We start from the raw sequence: 22409 nt of genomic DNA on the forward strand, positions 1-22409 counted from the left end.
CAAGCTCCCTGACCAGGGCTAGGGATGGAGCCTGCCACAGAGGTACATGCCCCTGACCAGAATTGAACCTGCGACCCTTCAGTCCACGGGTGGATGCTCTATCCATTGAGCCAAAATGGCTAGGGCTTCCTCTGTACGTTAACAACTGATGTATAATCTAGTTATACAGTGTGTTTCATTCAAACTCCATTACTAGTTAAGTAGTACAGATAAGAGCTGTGATAAACTCACAGATGATGATGGCTGTACCATCTTTCTTGTGAATGGAATAATGCTGATTAGCACATATGTAGCCTCATGGGGCAACGGGGAGGACATTCAGTGCTCACCACAGATCTTTAAGCTTTGCTGCTCTGCTCTGCAATCAGTCCACCCACACATCGCCACATTAAAGACCTGTGAGAGCTTTCAGCCTAGTTCTCATTTCACAGAAGAAACAGAGGCCCAGAACAAGGAACTGACTGACTTCCTGACATCCCCCATTGGCGAAGTGATTGATTCTGAATTCAAAGCCATGCTTCATGACTCCCAAACCAGTGCTCCTTCTGGACAGAGGACCATGTATGCATGTGTGTGCATGTGTGTATGTAACAGGGAGGGTGGGGGACACATTGCTGAAAACACTCTCGCGTCCCTTGTCTGTGACTTGAGGCTGGAGAAGACGGGCAGTGTTACAATTCACAGATTTTACTTTTCTAGAGATACTCTTCATAAAGGCTCAGTTGCTAGAATCAAGGGGATTGTGAAGTTCCTGTAAACTGTGGTCTAGGACACAGAACTTGGGTCCTGGAGTCTGGAGTCCTGGTTTCTACACTGACTAAACGTATGACCTTGGCTGAGCAAAGTACTTAACCTCCCCAAGTCTCAGTCTTCAGTCTGGGAGAATAATACCTGCCATATCTTTGTCATAAGGTTTTTCTGAGGATGAATTTTATAAAAGCACTTTATAAGCTGTCAAGTACATACAAATGCAAGGTTTACTACTTCCAGTATTATTATATCAGATAATGCAGAAGTAATACTTAGGCATGTTAGCTCTTCAGCAAAATGTGAAGCAGGCTGAGTGGTCTTTGGCTCACCACTACCTATCCCCCTTTCCCGTCCTGTAGCTCCTCAACTGGAAGAACTGCCTGGCAGGTGATGGAGGAAGCATTCTGGACCCCACCCAAATGGCCCCAGGTCAGGCTGCCTGCTCATCTGGGTAACGCCTGCCTCACCTGTGGAAGTTTGGATCCTCTGCTGTGGGTGCCCTACCTGTCTCTCCTCCACAAGCTGGGTAGGCAATAGGACACTAGATTAGGTAGTAGGAAAGAGAGAGAAGATACACGAGAATATGCTCCGATCTGTACCAGGAAAGAGAGGAGCATGAGTGAAGTGGCACGCTGTGTCCGCATCCCCCGAGGCAATGAGTGCAGTGCAGCGAAGGCTCACCACAGCCTCACACTTGATCTGAAGCCCCGAGTAGCTTCTGGCTCAGAATTCTTCCTGGCAGCTTCGAGTCCATTAAAAATACATTATATGTCAGTGAGACTTTGCCATGGCATGTTGTTTTGCCATAAGAAAAATTTGTTAAATCAGGTCAAACATTCAAAAATGTTTGGGAGAAATCACACACACACACACACACACACACACACACACACACACACACACACACACACACAGTTCTTTTTCTTTTTTTATTGTAACTTGATAAGAAAGCTTTATCTGGAAAAACCAGTGTGGTTCTTTCTCTCTATGCTTCTTAATGTATATAGAACTATTGCCATAACATGAAGAAGAAGCATTGTCTAAGAGTGGCTAGTTTTTATTTTGATTTTTTTTGACCAAATGGTGCTGATCAGGCTATTGTCCAAATTTTAATTGAAAGAGAGAAGAAAATTTAGATTTACCGAAACTTACTACTTTTATTCCATTTTTAGAACAATTCTGTAGGGGAATATTTTTATTTATGTATTTTTTTTTTGTTTTGGGGGGGAGTATTTTTATATGCACTTAATAGACAAGGCTCAGCAAAATCAGACAATTCTGCAAAGACCACAAGGCTCACAAGGATCAGAAATGGGCTTCTCATTCAGAAGATGCTCTCCCCTCTGGTCAATAAGAAAAAAGCAACAAACAGAAGGAAACTATCTGGATTTCTAAAAGTCTGTTACTTGCTGGGGTGAGGGAGGAGGTCTGGGAGGGAGAGCAGATGAACCAAGATTAGCCAAGGGTTGATATTTGTTGAAGCTGGGTGATGGGTTTCATTTCTGCCTGCTTTTGCATTCTCAAAAATTTCCAAAATCAATGGTCAAACAGAACAAAAGAGCTGCTTAAAGGATGTTGACAACATAGCACATATTACATATAAACAATCTTTTGTTGTTTATAGAAAAGATGGTACAGTTTTACAAAAGAAGGAAGAGCTAACCTTTAATTCCTAGAGAAGTTTATCAAAATGTACCTGGGCAGTGGTTACACATGACATGCAGCTTACCCTCTGCTTCTCAGAATGGGAATCGGTCCACTCCCTAGACTGTATCTTGGACAGGGAGCTGCTTCAGAGATTCTGGTTACTACCTGTATTATTTCTGCTAACTAGATTGAAGATTTATATTGTGGGATATATCAGAAATGTTACTCACGTTACTTTTACCCTATTTGTAAGGTTTTCTAACATTATCAAGAATTAGAAGACAGTGAATCTTACAGATGGGAAAATTTTACTACAGAATATTTTACTACAGAAAAGTATTGCTTTGCTTAAAAGGTTAACTTTAATTAAGACAGAGATAAAAGCTTTTATAGAAAGAATGACAAGCAGGTAAAATTACCTCCACTGCTGTGGGCCATTGTTAGGGCTTCCAAAGAAATCGCCGGAGTTACTTCTAGCTGGCAGATCATTACTTTGGCGCTGCTAATGGCATTGGCTGCTTCTCTCAGGTCTTCAGTATTCAAAAGTAAATTTGCTCCAGCCACTATCACGATGATATTCTGGCCTGTAAAGAATTTCTATATTACTATTATGTTAAAGCAAAGGAAAGCCAAGCCATGATATTCTGCAATGTTACAGTAACTCTTACGAAGTCATTACATGAAATGTGTTGTATTAATTTTAACATTTCTAGGCCATTCAGGTTAATTTTCAAATTCTTAATGTACTTTACAATATTTATGTAACATGATTAATATTCTAATCATTTTGAGCAAAATCTAAAAATGACTTCCTTTATCAATATTCTTATATACAGACTATTAGCTGAGAAATGATATATAACATACATCAAGTTTTCTTTTATGGGAAATGGCTGGTACAATGTATGTGGTAAAGAGTCTTAATCCTGCCATAGTCAGTTTGGCTCAGTAGATAGAGTATCGGCCGAGGACTAAAGGGTCCCAGGTTCGACTCAGTTCAAGGGCATGCACCTCGGTTGCAGGCTCGATCCCCAGCCCTGGTCAGGGCGTGTGTGGGAGGCAACCAATAGATGTGTCTCTCTCACATCGATGTTTCTCTCTCTGTGTCTCTTCCCCTCCCGTCCACTCTCTAAAAATCAACGGAAAAATATCCTCTGGTGAGGATACACAACAACAACAACAAAAGATTCTTAATCCTAAAAGACAGTGTCCTAATGATGAGTATGAACAGGAAGAAACTTGCCTAATGCTACTATTTGTAATACTTTAAACCAGGTGTCCTCAAACTACGGCCCACGGGCCCCATGCAGGTGTTTTTGCTGTTTTGCTTTTTTACTTCAAAATAAGATATGTGCAGTGTGCATAGGAATTTGTTCATAGTTTTTTTTAAACTATAGTCCGGCCCTCCAACCGTCTGAGGGACAGTGAACTGGTCCCCTGTTTAAAAATTTTGAGGACCCCTGATTTAAACAATAAAATAAAATTAAAAAAATACTAATGCTCTGAAGTATGCAATGTTTGAGGTGGACCCTATGGTATTCTGGAAAGTGATTTTGTAAATCAAACCACATTCAACAATATCTAACAGATGAAAAATTGCACTAAATAACTTAAAGTAGAGAGAAGGATATTTGGCCTAGTCTGTACCAGATCAAATAGCAGTAGGACTAAGGAATCTTATACAGGGCGGGGCAAAGGTAGGGTTAGAGTTGTCAGTATGTGAAACAGAGTTTATTCTTGTATTATTATTTATTAGGTATTGTATTGTTTTGCATACGATCAGCTTTAAGCCGACTTTTGCCCTACCCTGTATACCCATCACTCGGACCCATTCTCTACAAGCCCACCTAAAGGCGGGAGGTGTGGTGGTCCATTTCATCTGTTAGGTGAACTCTCAAGAGCTGTGCTGCCCGATATGATAGTCATAAGCACAAGCCACATGTGGCTACTGAGCGCTTGAAATGCATTAGTTCAAATTGAGATTCGCTTTAATTGTACAACAGTTAAAATTGAGATTCGCTTTAATTGTACAACACAGAAGATTTCAAGGGCTGACTGAGTACAAAGAAAAGGTAAAATATCTCATTAATTTTTAAGAACTTTTTGATTTCATGTTGAAAGGATAATGTTTTGGATATATTGGGTTAAGGGAATATATTAGGATGAATTTTACCTGCTTCTGTTTACTTTTTAAAATGTGGCTAATGGAAAACTTAAAATTGCGTATGTAGCTTACATTGTGTTTCTATTGGACAGCATTGATCTAGTGGGATGAATTGCAGGAGCATTTTTTGGTGCCGCAGGCTGCTCGTGCTGCTCTTGTATAGACATGACCTAAAATTACCTCTGAACACAGAACACATGCTAGCCTATCATCTTACCACAGATGTGTTTGTTGGCCACAAGGAGGATTTAATAAAGTGGGGATGGGTTCAGCGTAAACCCAATCTCGGTACTGGAAAAATTCAAAGTACCCACACACTGAAAGACAGCTTACCTCCTTCCCTTTCTCCTCAGTGACCTCACCCTCTGCTAGAGTCAGCTGCTGCTTCTGTGTTGCTGACTCCTGAATCTGCATTTCTGGACTGGCCGTGGCTGATGAGCAACAAGCCCAAGACACCGCTGTATGGTGGGCACTGCCATGTGGCTAGCTCATCCATGCCTCAACTTTGACTTGTAAAAACTGAATTCTCTGCTTGACCTTGCTACTCACTCACTTAAAGAAGCTGCTCTGAGTATTTGGATTAGCTCTTCTACTACCACCTATACTTTTTTTTAAAAAAATATTTTTATTATTGATTTAAGAGAGGAAGGGAGAGGGAGTGAGAGATCGAAACATCAATGATGAGAGATAATCATTGATCAGCTGCCTGCTGCATGCCCCCAACTGGGGATCAAGCCAGCGACTCGGGCTTGTGCCCTGACCGGAAATTGAGCTGTGACCTCCTGGTTCCTAGGTTGACGCTCAACCATGCCATGCCATGCCAGCTGGGCACCACCTATACTCTTAAGGGCATTACCATACACTATAAACAGACGAAGTCTGCCATAATAGGCACTCGATACAAAATATTAAATTATATCTTTGCACAAAAATGCAGTATTTTGTACCCAGACAAGGAAGACACATAACTCAAAGAGATCCCTAGAACACAAAAAAGAGGTGTAAGGCAGGGAATGAGCTGCTGTTGGCAGCAGTAATCACTGAGGAGGTAGCTTAAAGTAATGAACAGACTATTGTTAGAATGAAAACTTTTATTGACTGTCTTTAAGCGGGACACTGCAACTTTGGGATCACTAAAGGTAAAAATATCATGTCTTCTGTGAGGAATGATCTTGTGAAACTGCGGTATTAGTTAAAAACATGTTGTGACAAATCCTAAGCTAACACAATGCACGCTGACTGCCCATAATGCTCTAGGTTCTGTCGTAGGTGCCCCATAAAATGCGTGGCCATTCTGAATATTAATTCTGATTTTTAAAATTGTAAGGTGGTGTTTTTATACTAAAAATGGTTGGCAGAAATCCTAAAAACTTTACTTGAGGGCAAAGGGAAGTTACTCTTTTCAAAGACAAATGTCTCACTATTGCAAGGCCTTGTGACAGACACAGTTGTATATATAGACTTTTGAGATTTGATTGCTGTTTAAAGAGCAGACGAAATTGAACACTAACGACATGTTAGAAGTAATTAGTTGCTGCCATTTGCTCGGTAAATATTCTATAAATATGATTCATCAACTTTCTTTTGCACCTATCTATTTACATTTATTTACCTGGTGTAACTGAAATGACAGATGAATACTTACTGCTTTTAGAGACAAATATCAATTCTGACTTCACATGAAGGGTAATGGGGTGTTACAGGATATAACGATTATTTTGAGGCAACTATAATACTTCATATGTATTGGATGGACAATTTTATATTCGAATGAGCAGCCTGGGATGTATAGGTAAGGGAAACATTTATGCTTAGGCTGGAAAGACCATGCTGTAGGCCTGGTGGGTATGGTAAGAGATCCATAAGATTAGGATAAAAACTGATGTTTCTGTTCTAGTTCAGGAAATGCACTGTTTTATGAAACGACACTTCAATATGCAAAACACATACCTTCTTTATTGACAATTATAGAAGCAGTTCCTGTAGCAGCATCTTTAGTTTGATATGTAAATTCTAAAGGAAAAAAAAAAACTACAATCACATATACACAGCCTGGCTTGGATAATTTATTTTAACAATTTCAATGCACCACTAATCCTTAGAAAAGTTTTTAACCATCTGGAATGATAAAAAAGAAATAAGTAATTAGTGCTAATTTATACTCATCACCTATACAATGAGGAAAATACAAGTCTTTATACTTAGTTGCACCTTTTTTTTTACATTAGTAACAATCCAACAAACCACCCCCGCTTCCAATTCCCCCAAATTATTCATAGTTGTATATATATATATATGCATTTTCCTGCACTACCATATTTCTTCAGTGAAAGAAATGACAAACTTGAGGGAAAGACTAAAGGTCAAACCTATAAAATCAACCTGTTTGTTTTTCTTCATTCTCATAAGCTTTGCATCTCATCAAGAATTATGGCCTGGTATGTAAATGGTGATGTTGACCAGGCAGCCTTCGGCAGCAGCAAAGAGCCTGGAACTGGGGCCAAAGACCTGCATTCTGGTCCTGGCTGTAGCTCCAACTAGCTGTGCTCTTGGACAAATTCATAACCTCTCTGGCCTTCGGTGTTCTCTTTTATGAAATAACTGGAGGCCTGATGCACGAAATTCGTGCAAGAGTAGGCCTTCCTTTCCCTGGCTGCCTGCACTGGTTTCTCTCTGGCACCCAAGACCCAGGCTTCCCTCACAGCCCCTGCTTTATCAGGAAGGTTGTCCAGAAGGATGTCTGGAAGGACGTCTGGTCTAATTAGCATATTATGCTTTTATTATTATAGATAGTATCAGATCTCAATGGTTTCTAAGATCATTTCCAGCTATGATACTTAATGATTTTTCTTAAAATATCTTTTGTGAATGTAGCACCTATTTTCTCTTGTCACCTGCTTTTGAAACATTTCCATGGATTGAAGGTTTGTAACCTGTTGTCTTAGTCCCATTTGGAGGAATGTACATGAAAGAATTAACCATAGGCTATTTAAGCAAGACTAGGCAAAGCTATGCATAAAAATTCCCTGGCCACCAGGGGAGGATCTAATAATTCTCTTCTATATTCAGCTTTTCTTGTAACCAGATCACAGAAGAAAGTTATAAAAACCAACCTTAAAAAAGATGAAATTTTACCTGTAGAAATATCATTCTGTTTGAAGTTTTCTATGTAATCATTGCCAAAAGAATCTTTGCCAACCTGCACCAAAGAGATAATGAACATTAGATCTTTTGCATTTAGTAAAATGCTACAATGTAGTTTTTAGAATACTTAGCATTTTGAAAGGGCATATCTGCACAGTACTTTATAAACATTAACTAATTAATCTTCTTAATGTACATTGCTAGACTTGGTTTCAGCCCAAAGAATTGTTATATACTAATGTTCCACTTATATCCTTCTTAAAATGTGAAGCCTTTTAATGATGCTCACCAGTTCTATAGGTTCACTCTCACTTTGATCTGACCATGTGGAAATTCCCACTGAGACAGAGCTGTCCACCATCAACTATCCTCAGTATTTTTGAAGAATCTCAGTTGTTCATACTTCACTATAAATGACAGGATCTTTGTGATGACTTGCCTGGTGTCTTAGAATCTTCATATGTTCTCCCCAGACCCTGACTTGGAGCATAGGAGGGAATTTAAAAAGCCCTGGCTACCTTGGTATAGTGGAATTTCTTTGTTTTTGCATCCTTGCATCCATTCTGGTAATGATACTTCAGTTTTTCCTTTAGACATGCATTCCTCGTTCACTCATAGGCAATGTGATCAGGGGAGCACAATTGTAAAATCAATGAACCTATGTTGACACATCAACCAAACTCCCTAAACCCCGTAGTTTACATTGGGGTTCCCTCTGGGGTTGTACATTCTATGGGTTTTGACAAATGTATAGACAAGTATCCGTGATTATATTCGCATACAGACTGGCTTCACTGTCCTAAAAATCCTCTCTGCTCTGCCTGTTCACCACTGTCTACCCCCTAGCCCCGGGCAACCACTGACCTTTTTTACTGTCTCTATCGTTTTATCTTTTCCAGAGTGTCATATAGTTGGAATCATTCCTGAACTATACTTCTATTTTTCTGTCCTGCAGGTGAGCACCACAGCAATGGATTATGTCTCTGTCCAGGTCTCAGCCCCTCCTGGTGTGTTCTGCTTGCCCACAGAAAATTGTTCCTCTCTGGATATAGCAACAGAAAGAAACGTAGACATTTACTTGAGTCAAGATCTGCAATGAGTGACGATAAAATTTCCTGGTGAGCATGTGGACCGTCTAGATCAGGGATTAGCCACTATTTTTTACTGTGAAGGACTAAGTAGGCAATATTTTATTTATTTATTTATTCATTATTTATTTTCAAATAGGTAATATTTTAGACTTTGTGGGCTCTATTGCCTCTTATACAACAATTTACCCCTGCCATTGTAAAGTTGGTGGCCAAAGATAATATGTCAACAAATGGCTGTGGCCGTATTCCAATAAAACTTTATTTACAAAAATATGTAGTGGGCAAGATCTGCCCCCATGGATCATGTTTGCTGACCCCTGATTTAAATGCCACTTTGATACCTTATTCTGAAAAAAATACCTTTCCTTGTGCTCCTTTTCTGGCTCAAATGCTGATTAGGCAGTAAACTCAAACAATGTGTAATCACTTCTTCCTAGCAGAACCTCTGTCTTTATAATGGAGAGTGTCCACCAAGTGTTGCTGTGGGCGAGTTCCCTGTGGAAGGGGCCATCTACCAAAAGTTTCCTTCCTGACAAGTAAGTGCCAAAGCATCCTGTTTCCTAGGTCAGAGATTCATACCACAGGACTCTTGAGAGCTGAGCCAAGTTCTGTCATCTTTTTTTTTTTTTTTTTACATTTTTTAACTCTTTCCCATGGACAATCAGGGTATTATATAGTTGGGAAAGTATCATTATAAGAATGTTCTGGGGCTAAGAAAAGGCCATCCCTAGGCATATGGGGATACAAACTAAAGCAAAGACATTTCTCTTCCCTTTCCTATCAGTTTTCTGTGGGAAAAATCTGTTGAAGGTGACTATCAAGGGCAGGTAATAAATGGTGGTGATGATATAAACAGTAGCAAGTGCAGGGGTTAGGAGAAATTATTTCTTTGCCCTCAAGAAATGATAATATTGGAGGGAAGTAAGACAGACCAGGTGGAACAGCATGAGCATCAGAGGCATAGTTGGGAAGGATTTCATGCTCGGGTAACTGCATTTTGCAGGCTTCTGTAGTTGTATTTTAGAGGCTGCAGCAGCTGCCTCTCTTCTTCCTGCTCAGGGCACCGTCTGATGGGCTACATCCCTGGGTGATGGTTATGGTCCCAGCTTTATTCTAATGGTAAGTTCCTGGCAAATCTGTTGGATAAAGTCTATGTGAGACATGGGACAAAATACTGTGTTTTTGCCTTCTTTGATATTTTCTTGTCAAAAAAGAAAAATCTGGTAACTAAAAAATAATGGAAAAGTAACAAGACTGCTGAGGATGAAGAGAAGTCAACTGAAGCTCCATTAACTTTACATCACCTAGGTCATTACAAAGTGAAAGAAGTGATGAAAAGCCTAAGGACGGGAAGACAGTATTTCCTTTGTGCCATGGAAGCCCCTCACGCTAGCTGTGTGGTTTTGGGCGAGCCGCTTTAACCTTTTGCACTCGGATGTCGAGATTAAAATTACTCTTTGAATGTATCAATAATTTGAAATATAAAAAAATCCAAATAAATAAGTTTGTATGAAAAGAAACTCCAGTTTTTTATTCTACTGCCGCGCTTTGTAAAATCTGGGGCATTTAAAAAATTAAATCCCGAGTAGAATAAAGGAATCGAGAAAAAAGCAAGCGAGTGCAAAGGGTTAATTCTCTGTAGGCTCAGTGTTCTTATCTGGAAAGCCACAGCAAGTTTGCTGTGAAGATAAAGTAAAATAATATGCATAAAAGTACGTTTAAAGCTGTAAAAGATTATTATAAAAGATGAAAGAAAAATACATAAAATTCCAGTTTTGGGCTTGGTGCCGCCATCATCACCATCACCATCATCATCATCATCATCATCATCATCATCCTGCTGCTTCTCTTGGGGGGAAGGGACTCCTGCTGCTTGGATTCAGTCTTATAAACTACTTTCATGTCCATCTTGTTCTCCCTGATGCTTCAGTTCTTCCTGTGGCTTTTTTCAAACAGGAGAGCATTTGGTCATGGAAGCAAGCATGTGGGTACATTAAATAATTTTAAAAGTGAGACTGTATTTATTACTCATATTGTTCTAATAAAAACATAACATCTCAGTTAATGGTTTGGTGCAATGAATGCTGTTCAGTGTATCCTGCTATTTTCCTGAGAATAATATAGCCAACTAGGAGGGTATCTCTGCCTTGGGAATAATAGTTAAGCTTTAAGTAGATCTAAATTACATGTCAAAATGTGGACAAAAAGCAATGGGAATCTGAGTCCTATTTAAAAGGATCCTCTTTTTCTTTTGCATTATAGAGTTGCACAGATGACACCTGCAATTTATACTAAAAGAATGCCACCTTCCCTGTTTCCCCACCCTCAAAACCTCTCACACGTTCATGTATTTTTCCGGACTTATTGTTAAAAAGGTTGTGAGAAGTAAATACCTTCCAGTCCCATTTGCTTGCTTCTGACTCTAATTTAAGCCTCTTCCCCAGTAACTGGAAATTGATAACCAGAGTCAGAGGAGCAGAACCCAAACAAGGGTGTCGTTCACAGTCTGCCATTGAGAGCGAGAGCAAGTGTCTTGAAAAGCACAGTGAATGATACGAATGAAAGAACTTTGACAGAATAAGGACTATTATAAAGGGACCTTCATGGGTATCTTTGGAGGCTTCCCTGTTTTTCTGGTCACACGTTGGCTATCAAGTTGATATGAAAACTTGAAGTATCTTGGCCGTGAGGCAGAATGGTGCATATGGAAGTCAGGAAACCTGGAATCTAATTTCAGTTCTGCTGTTACCAAGCTAATTAAAATTCTTTACTACGTTTTGTGGCAAATTGTTCCATCTGAGCCAGGCTGTAGGGTGGGACTGGTTGGTGTGAGTTATCTCTGGCAGGAAGGAAACCAATAATTCTCAGCCTTAGCTGCTCATCAGTATCTCCTGAGAAGCTTGTAAACATCCCGATGCTCAGGTTACTAGTATATCCCAGACCAATTCACTCAGGCCTCTGCAGGTGGGACGGGCACGCTCCCCAGGTGATTACCATCGAGGATTGGACCGCTGATTGCAGGATTAAAGTGGGAGGTGTCTGTAAAAGCTTGAGTGCACCAAAGAAGTGAAGAGAGCACAGTCCTGCCTGGTACTAGGTTGGTAAATCCCCTAAGTGGGAGCCCGGAGAAGTGTGACCTGCAGAATCTGCTGGGGGCGAGGAGCCCATCAGGGTCCAACATTGGGATCAAGGTATGGTGAAGCCCGAGAGATTTCCTTGCCTTGTGTTTGCTGACTACTCTCATTTTGACGTGGCCCAGGCTTCTTCCGCCTCTATCCTTCTAAAGCTCATATTTGGCAAATCCAGTTGGGTTTATGTTTTTCAGAGTGTTCAGTAGAGGCGCTATTAAGTTGACATGATCATCTGACTGTGTTAAAACATTATGTGGATACAATCTATTCACGTCTATATCCTTGCCTTCACTTCTGAGAACTTAGTCCTTTCCTCTCTCCTCCACTTCATCAAACCTCACTTGTTTTTTCAAGCATCAGCTTAAGGCCCATCTTTCCTATTTACCCCTTGTTGCTCTTATTTCCAGTATTCCTATAGCCTTCTTCATGGATGCTATATAATAAAGCATTTAATTGAATAGCATTTTATATTGTTTGCCTAAATATTCTTCCTTAAAGTCTAGTCTTCCTTAGAAGCTTATTGGAGACCCTAGCTGAGCATACATTTATCCGTCCTTAAGCCTGTGCATTAAAGGTATTCTGTGACTATCTGATCATCTTGGATGCCTGTCCGTTTGTTTTCCTGGGGCCATTTATCATTCAGAAAGGGACACGACTGTTTAGCACCCGAACTGTTCTGGTTGTGGCCGCAGAGAGGTTTTCTCCAAGGAGCTGCTCCTAATAGCCCGTGTGAAGGCCCTCCGTCCACTATGTTCAGCTGCAGCAGTGCAGCAAGCACTCCTGGGCAGAAGGATTCTGGGGAGCTTCAGAGTCTGAGGTGGTCTGTGAGCACCTACTCCAGGTGAAAGAGTCCAGGTCATCAGCAACGATGGACAACCCCTCACACTGAGACTAAGGCCACTTGCAGAACCCCAGATGCTCTTAAGGCAATCCCAGGCTCAGGTCAACGAGGAATGTCAGAGTTGCTCCGTTGAATGGAACTTCCTGCAATGATGGAATGTTCTGGATCCGTGCTGTGCAATGCAGACACTTCAATGGAGCAGTGTGATTGAGGAACTCGACTTTTAATTTTACTTTAATTACACTTAAATCTAAATAGCCACGTGTGGGTAGTGATACTGTATCGGACAATGCCGCTGTAGAGAGATGTGGATTAGGACCATGGAAAATGCAAGGGCTGAGTTTATCAGCAGCATTCCTCCAGCTAAGGGTACTGAGGTGCTTCCTTCACTCTCTCCATGGGGAAGGCTCTCTTTGCATCGAGGGAGACCCAGTCAGTGGCTTCCATGGTCCAGAACCGTGGTCGGCAAACTGCGGCTCGCGAGCCACATGCGGCTTTTTGGCTGCTTGAGTGTGGCTTTTCCACAAAATACCATGGCCTGGGCGAGTCTATTTTGAAGAAGTGGCGTTAGAAGAAGTTTAAGTTTAAAAAATGTGGCTCTCAAAAGAAATTTCAATCGTTGTACTGTTGATATTTGGCTCTGTTGACTAATGAGTTTGCTGACCACTGGTCCAGAACAATGGCCTACCACTGAGGAGGGGGACTTCAGTATCATAATGAACACCTGTATTTCAAAATGGGGGAGGAATGGGCTGTTTTGGAATCCTTGAATGGCGGAAAACATGGAGTAATTCCACCCATCAACATACTAGTATAATTGATGTCAAAACACAGAGGACCAAGATTTCTTACCTGAGGTTATATGAAATTAAATATTATGCTAAAAATGTTATCACATATATTACAACAGGTTACTGATTTTCAAAGTTAGAATATGGGGAAATATAACCAATACTGAAACTAGGCTATGATTCAAGACATTTTGTGACTTTCAGTGGCTGAGGGTCAAAATGAGCAGCAGGTTTAGAAGATTAAGCTGAATTTGCTGCCGTGAAACAAAACGCAGCAGTTGCTTTAAAAGTAAATCCCTCATATTAACTTTTAACTTGCCATTTGTGGCTTTATCATAAAAGATGAAAGAAAAATACATAAAATTCCAGTTTTTTAAGCTTGCTGGTTGTTTAAATCCCAGATAAATGCTGTTTACCTTAATAATGGCCTTTAATATACAAAGTTAACATTAACATCACCATTATCAGGCCTGCTTATCTGAGCGTGGGAGTGGGTTTGTGATAGTCCAATGATTACTTCCATTCTTTTAAAATGAGGCATATTTTATTTATTTGGTAAGGGTCCCAATCAATGTAGCCAACTAGCGTTAGCCAGTCGTCTTTCAATGGATGTTAGGAAAGGACAGATTGAACTTCATTGTATGTTACCTGGAAAGGCTGGTGCCTAATTTTTGATCTTTGAAAATTAAAATCTCAATGCATGATTAGTTGATTGTCTCACTGTAATCTTAACCCTTTGCACTTGCTTGCTTTTTTCTCGATTCCTTTATTCTAATGCTAACCGTGTCGAGTCACACTCGACATCCGAGTGCAAAAGGTTAACATAGAAGGTAATTTTTGATTAAGATGAGGGGTACTCAAATACACTGCTTTCCATGCTGACTGGTGAAGCCTCAGTTTGTTTTCTCATTTTCAATCTATGCAGACTAATAATTTTGCAAAATATAATAACAATGAAATGAAACAAAGTCATACAAAATACAAGGCCTAATTTATATTATATTATTTATATTCTACTCACCAGCTATAAAGTTACTCCATCAAACTGCTCTAAATATTTATGTTTATGCTCAATATCTGTACTGTCCAGTCAAGTGACAGTCTGCAGTCTGTGAGTAGGTAGCGCTGCTCTAACGTAATGCCTCTGTCACAGAACTTCATTCCTGGCCATTCTGAATGGAAAACGCTACTTGTATTAGGGAGTCGAGTCTCACATTTGAAGGAAGCAAAACCAGGTCATTTCTTGAAGGTCCTTGCTTGCTGACTTCCGATCTGGGCCGCGTGGGTCCATGCCTGCTTGTGGCTTCCTTCCACCTGCACAGGAAGCAGGGTCTCTGGGCTCATGCTGGGCCACTGCATCTTTAGCTCTTTATTTTACCTTGGGCCTCCTGAGCTGCCAGGTTTTGATGTTGAGAGATATCTTCCTCCTCTCTAACGTTTGGCTTCCATGGAAGGGAGGAGGAGGAAACACTTCAATCAGGTGAAGCCCTAGGAAGGGTGTCCTAGCAGGTTCTTTGCCCTGCCAAGAGGACTTTCATTTTCCTGCATTTTAATCTCAAAGTATCTTCAATTACCCTTTGGACTGTCGCCTTGGCCCATGACTCAGTTAAATACCAACTATACAACTTTTAGCTACTTGGTCTTTCATTTTACACATTTCACTGTACACATATTGATGGACGCCTGCTTAATAGTCCTTGCCACAGTATCTTGACAAGTATTTCTCCTTAGCTCAATGTAAGATGTTTTGCACATGCCATCAGTCTTACTTCATTAAAGTTTGAATTTTATTTTTTTTTGCCAGGCAGTAATAGGTAAGTTAATGTTGCTAAGAAATCCATACAAAAATTTCTGTTTTTCTTTTGTTCCATCTGTTCAATTTTATCTTGAGTAATTTAATGATTTTGGGTTCTACTTGGAATTTTTATCTTTAAAAAACTGCCATAACTAATTTGCTCAATTAAAATATTTCATAACGGGAAGACATGTCATGATTAATGGATAACAGTAACTTCTACTAGAAAAGAGATTTTTTTGGTTTTGTTAAGAAGTCCAAGCATAGCCCTAGCTGGTTTGGTTCAGTGGATAGAGCGTTGGCCTGCAGACTGAAGAGTCCCAGGTTCGATCTGGCCAGGTTGGGGGCTCGATCCCCAGTGAGGGGTGTATAGGAGGCAGTCGGCCAATAATTCTCATCATTGATGTTTCTTTCTCTCTCTCCATCTCCCTCTCTAAAATCAAAATATTTTTTTTGGGAAAAAATAAGTCTAAGAATATAATGCAATTAGATTAATCTGAAATAAATCCATATCTAAATATCTCAGGTTGTCAAAGCAAAGTAATCCTGTATGGGTTGTTAGCTAACCTCTCTGTACAGATCCCCAGGTAAATTCCATCACAGGGCTAAATACTAGATGACTAAGTCAAAAACATGTTAGATATAAAGAACTTTCAAAACTGGGCAGGGACTAACATAAACCATTGTTCATAGGCCAGAATAAAATAATCAGCACCTTTGCTTTAACCAACCTCCTAATGAGAACATTTCCCCAAACACAGCCTGCTGCCTTCTGTTCCCCTCAGACCCACTTCTATGGTTTCACCATTCATTTCCCAAGGTCAGTTCCACAATTCAAATATTTCTATTTTGCATTTTTCTCTTTGCCTCACATTGACTTAAAATAAAACCAATCTCCAAACCTTTGAATGGATGAGATCCTAGGGGACACCCAATTTTGACTTTAATGGCTAAATGAATAGCTTTTATAAAACTTGCAAGAGGGGGCTCTCTAATCTCTTTTTTAACAGCTCCAGCTCTAGGGAACTCCTCTCTCTCCATGGCTATTCTCAGTACCTTGTTCCAACACCAATTCTCTCTCCACGTTTTCCCAGCCTGGAAATGATACCCTCTTTCCAGTTTCCAAGCCCCTTAAGTCAGCACCATCTTATTACTCCCAAACCCTTCATTTCTAATCAAGTAGAGGATGGATCAAGCCTAACATTTTTAATTGTCTCCCTCTCTAAGCCCCATAATTCCTAGCACATAATATTGGTCATCAATAATTAATTGCTGATTAATTGATATTTTAAATCTATTAAGAGCTCAATCTTAGCAAATGAGGGTTTCTTGTGCTTCATGAGATGTTTTTGACTAAATAGCCAGATGAGAATTATATCATGTTAATCATAAATTAGAAATAAAGTTACAGTTCATTAGTAGATGAAGTGATAATTGTATAGCTTATGAATCATTTAAAGACTCCCTTGCAGGATAAAGTGCTGTATGCAATGGGAAGTGATATTTCAGAGACATTTTGGTAAAATCTACCCAGTGCACAGCAGAGAGCTCATTCTTTGAAATTTCTCATATTTTTCTTATCCTCTACTATGCAGACCCAGAATAGCTTTCCTGTTATAGCAGTAATGATAGCATCTTAAAATTTCATTAAAGATGCAAAAGTTGAACCTTTGGCAGTCAATTCTGTTTGATTTACTTTTGAGATCACTTCAGTGGGTGGATGGAAATAGGAATACGAATTTTAGTTTTCTTTAAATACCTGAAGACATAACTTCACCTAAAGATCAGTGATGTCCAATTCAGTAAGGCCCAGATTCCTTTCTGATCCAAGATATAGCATCAGAAGAAAAAAAACTCAGAGATGAGTAAATCACCAGTTATTAAACCAAGTTTCTAAAAGCTGTGTTGCTGCAGTAAAACCTGCTAAAAACAGCTGGATGGTGTTGCTCAGTGGTTAAGTATCCACCTATGAACCAGGTTAGCTAAAACCTATACAGGATTACTCGATTCCTGGTCAGGGCACAGTAGGGGGGTGTGCAGGAGGCAGCCATCAATGATTCTCATCATTGATGTTTCTATCCCTTTTTCTCTCTTCCTCTCTGAAATCAATTTTAAAAAATCTCATTAATATATATATAATTTAAGAAAAAAAACCCTGCTAAAAACAGGAGGACTCATGCTGTTGTTTAGAACCTGAACTAGATAAACCCATCAGAGTAGATTAATTGTCCTCGCCTCACACTCTAATTTAGTGGCTCTCAACCTTTCTAATGCCTCAACCCTTTAATACAGTTCCTCATGTTGTGGTGACCCCCATCCATAAAATTATTTTCGTTGCTACTTCATAACTGTAATTTTGCTACTGTTAATGAATCGTAATGTAAATACCTGTGTTTTCCGATGGTCTTAGGCTCTACAGCAGCGGTTCTCAACCTATGGGTCGCGACCCATAGGTTGAGAACCGCTAGCAGGGTTGCCTAAGACCATCAGAAAACACAGGAGAAGGAAAAAAACAAACACATACACAGTGGTAACTACAATCCATTAAGTTATTTGAGGACTGCTACTTCCAAGAGGATCTAGTGAGTTAGAAATGAATATAAAAAACAAGGAAGATTACTCCCTCCTATTTAAATAGTTAAAACCAATGAACTCCTAAAAGAATTAAACAGGCATTCGAACAAGTGCATGTACATGCATGTTAATAGCGGCAGTGCTCCTAAGAGCCAAAAGGTGGAAACAGCCCCAGGGTCCACCAACAGATAAATGGGTACACAAATTGTGGCATAGCCAATGGAGTACTATTCAGCCACAGAAGGAACGGAGTACTGATACTTGCTATAAGGTAGATGAACCCTAAAAACATTATGCTAAGTGAAATAAGCCAGACACAAAATGTCACATTTCACATGATTCCATTTATAGGAAATCGTCAGAAATAGATAAACCCATAGAGACAGGATGTAGATTGGTGGTTGCCAGGGGCCACGGGGAGGAGGAAATGGGGAGCGAATGCTTAATGTAAGGAGCTTTCTTTTGCAATGATGGAAATGTTCTGGAACTATATAGATATGATGGTTGAACAACACTGCGATTATATTAAATGCCAGTGAATTGTTCCTCTTAAAATAGTTAAAAAAATAAAACCAGTGAACCTACACCTTAAAACCATATTCTTGCCTTTAGAATACTGTCCACTGGACTTGACACTTACCTTGCACACCATAGCCGTCTTTGCTCCAAGCCTGGCAGCTTGGACACACTGGTTGGCACCTTTCCCTCCAAAGCCAATGAAAAACTTATGTCCGTGGATGGTTTCTCCGGTTTTTGGCAAACGAGAAGTAAGGCTGTCATAATTGAAAAGGAGAAGGGAAAAAACAAACACATACACACACACTGGTAACTGCAATCCATTTTAAGTTCTTTAGGAGAGAGAGGCAAGGTTGTGTGGTGGAGCTCTAAGCAGTCAGAACCGCAGGCAGAAGCAGGGCAGGGAGAGACCCTTTCCTTCCAGACAACCCTCAGTAGTTTGCATCACTTTTGAGAATGCGTCTGCCTGACAGGATTCCTCTCCCCCACGGCCCTGTGCTACCGTAGCCCTACTTCAGAGGACAGCTCCTGGGGTCTGGACTGCATCCGGGCCATTCAGGGGAGCCTGCTTTCATCTTGGGGAACTCTCAGGACTTCAGGAGAAGAGTGAAGCTGCAATGCCAGGCGCTAAAGAATTTTGTTTCCTTGAGGGTGGGATAGGAGTAGGGTATTTGGATGGCAGTTCAGGGTTTCATCCTAATCCAGTGGTCGGCAAACTCATTAGTCAACACAGCTAAATATCAACAGTACAACAATTGGAATTTCTTTTGAGAGCCAAATTTTTTAAACTTAAACTTCTTCTAACGCCACTTCTTCAAAATAGACTCGCCCAGGCCGTGGTATTTTGTGGAAGAGCCACACTCAAGGGGCCAAAGAGCCGCATGTGGCTCGCGAGCCGCAGTTTGCTGACCACGGTCCTAATCCATCCTTCATATTACCCATTTCATGCACTGACTAAAAAAGAGCATCTATTTACAAAAAGTGGATTAGAGCTAAGTTTAGTTTTACATTTTACTACAGAAAAATCCAAACACATAAAACTAGAGAAAATAGTATACTGATTTTTTTTTCTATACCCATCACCCAGATTCAACTATAGTCAACAGTTAGCCAATGTTGTTTCAGTCTACACATTCATCAACTTCAAGAACTAAGGATTTTTACTCACAGGTTATTACTGACACATTAGTGCCTAAGGTAGTATTAAATGAGGCAAAAAGTAGAAGTAAAAGGTTTGCTCCAGTATATGATTTTCCTACCAGTACAGGTGGAAGATGTGAGGAAACAAAGTCTTTGAAGGACAGAAGACTTTAAGATGGAAAACGAGTTCTGGGTGGAGGGGCAAGTGAAGAAGATGGGCTCAGTGGCATGAGGACTGATTGGCCACAAAGAAGTGGGCCAAGGGCCGGATGGAGCAGATGGAGAGGTGGTAGGTCTGACCAAAAAGGTTAGTTAGCTTTAGGCAGGAAAGAAAGGCCAAGAGAGAAGTTTACCATGGTAAGTCAACTGAGAATCTACTTTGTTTTAGCAGATTAGAAACTTATGTTCATTTCCAATAGATACTGTGATTTATCCAGTATCTTTTCATATTAGAGTAACAAAACAATGCCAGTCCCTACAGGTCACTCACAGCCTGTTTGCAATGGGATGCCATATGACTATTGACAGGAACGCATGATTGTGTCAATAAAGACCAAGTTCGACCTGGAACCTCCTTTATGTAGCTCTAAAAGTCTCAAATTGAGCAAAGCTACTCCGTTCCCTCGCATTGCACTGTCAAATATGGTTATTTGAGATTCAAGAGATTCATCAATAATTTGAAAACATCCCACTCCACTCCTCCCCTTTTCAATTCTATTTTTATCTCGGATTCTAAATGCATTTATAGTACTGATGAAAAAATATACATCTACAAGGTTCACTTCTGAAAAAGGTACTCAATCAAGGGAAAAATGGTTTTAATGTAATGTTATTATCCTGTCATTTAATTTAGCAATGACAAGTGATGATGAGATTTTGATTTGCATCAGAAATCTTAAACATTTTAGGATTCTGTTATGAACAGGCAGTGATGAGTAATCTGTGTGATTGAGTAACTATGTGAATTCTTGGCTTATTGATGCTGCTATAAACAACATTCATAACAACTTTAAAGAGAAAAACTATCCAATGTGGCTAAAAACAGGCCAAATAATTTAATTAGTAAGACTGTCACTAAAGAAACGTATGACTTCCACTATATTTATACTTAGATTTGGGTCACAAGCCACTGGTTTGAATCAAGCGTATTTATTATCAACTGTGGGAAACCATGAAAAATATATCACCATATTATTATTGGGATATACATGTACTAGTATGTGGGGGAGAAGTGAAATCGGGTTTGATGTGGGAGCAGATGGCTGGGATTTAAACAATGTGTAGTAACACAAGCACTGTACTGATGTAGCCATTACTGGAATTCCTCACTCCTTTGGAATTCTTTTTTCTTTATCTTCTGCATCTTTGCCCTACTCTTCTCTTTCTTCTCTCAGTTGTAGACTTTCTCTGCCTGAGGACAGTCTGTCATGTTCCCCACTTTATTTCTAGAGCCTGTCACTTAGTATGGGGTTAACATATTTGCTGATTGAACAGATCTTTGTGGCTCGCCTTCTCTCTCAGGGTTAGCAGAATATGCCACCCCAAAATATGACTGTAGGAGTTCAGGACACACCACCCCAAAACATGCCGCTTTGGTATATTATTCTGAGCTGTAGGCACTTGAGAAACGGCAGATTCAGGGAGAGGCTTTTCCTGAACTTTCCTTCTCTGCCTATCAGAATCGTACCGCCCATTTCTTCCCAGGGCCCATTCACCTTTCTTAAAATTTCTACCTCCCCCTCCCCTTACCCTATTAAAATGCTACTTAATCCTGAATTTGAAGTCACCTTGGGGAGTTACTCATTTTTCCTGGGTTTCCCCCATGTATATAATGAGGGATACAATTTTGATAAACTTCTGTTTGTTTTTCTCTTATTGATCTTTTATTACAGGGGTCTCGGTCAAAGAACTCAGAAGGGTGGAGGGAAAATTATCTTTCCTCTCCTACATCTCTTTTTCTATGTCTCCTTTATGTAGTCTCCATTCTTACTTCTGAATTGAGGCTGTGGAGGTGCTGATGAATGGGAAGGAGGAGGAGACTGGCAGGGATGACCAGCTGTCTGGCAATGACAATTCCATGTTTTACCAGACCATGCCCACTGCATTCCCAGTATCAGCAGCATTCCTCTTCTACAAGCAGGAACTCTGTCATTCCTTCACTAATGCATTAATTCCAAAATGTAAAGTCAGTGTTTTCCAATGTACTTCCTATAGGGCACAATCCACTTGCTGACGATGAGGAAAAACCTAACCACGATGCAAGTAACACAGGAGTTGAAAAAACATGTCACAGAACAAGATTAGTAGGACCCCATGCATATTTTTAAAAGGAAAAAAAGGTATACGTATATGGTCTCAGATGATATGTAAATGCATAGACAATGAAATGTTAATGACAAGTATCCATGAGAAGGGTGGGGGAGGGGAGCAAGAGTTCATGTTTTACTTTCTATCCTCATGCGCGGAAGTGCATGCAATGAGAATAGAGTTGTGTGTTATGGAAGACCACTTCTTACTACCTCAGAGTCATCTGTCCTCCCTGCAACGTCTTCCAGCCACTGGTTCTTCCTGGGTTCCAGCCGGCTTCTTGCAGGTGCCACCTAACAGTGCCACTCTCTGTCCACTCCTGGGTTTCTGGTCCTTCAGGCTGTCCTGCGGGATTGAGCAACTAGTTGTGCATAGGGGTGGCCAACTTGAACATGTCAGGCATTTCTGCAAGGCTCTTCCCAACTCCTCTGCTTCACTTGCCCTGTCCCTGGCTCTTGCTCCCTGGGTCAGAGTCCTGAATAGAGTATTTGCGCTTAAGCGTTTGTCTTATGCTCTGC

The 22409-nt window shown here is 40.2% G+C and overlaps 1 protein-coding gene across 2 annotated transcripts in view; it reads right to left on the reverse strand.

Annotated features, from left to right (window-relative positions):
• The window catches only part of RBKS (ribokinase), a 73869-nt gene that overhangs the window by 35638 nt on the left and 15822 nt on the right, over positions 1-22409 (reverse strand). For both annotated transcript variants that reach the window (XM_079792680.1, XM_079792679.1), the window contains exons 2-5: positions 18569-18701; positions 7697-7760; positions 6512-6574; positions 2817-2981 (exon numbers count right to left, since the gene is read on the reverse strand). In XM_079792680.1, coding sequence (XP_079648806.1) covers positions 2817-2981; positions 6512-6574; positions 7697-7760; positions 18569-18701 — 425 coding nt within the window. The remainder of the gene's footprint in view (positions 1-2816; positions 2982-6511; positions 6575-7696; positions 7761-18568; positions 18702-22409) is intronic.

This window comes from Cnephaeus nilssonii (genome assembly GCF_951640355.1).
Source record: "Cnephaeus nilssonii genome assembly, chromosome: 15".
Lineage (NCBI taxonomy): Eukaryota > Metazoa > Chordata > Mammalia > Chiroptera > Vespertilionidae > Cnephaeus > Cnephaeus nilssonii.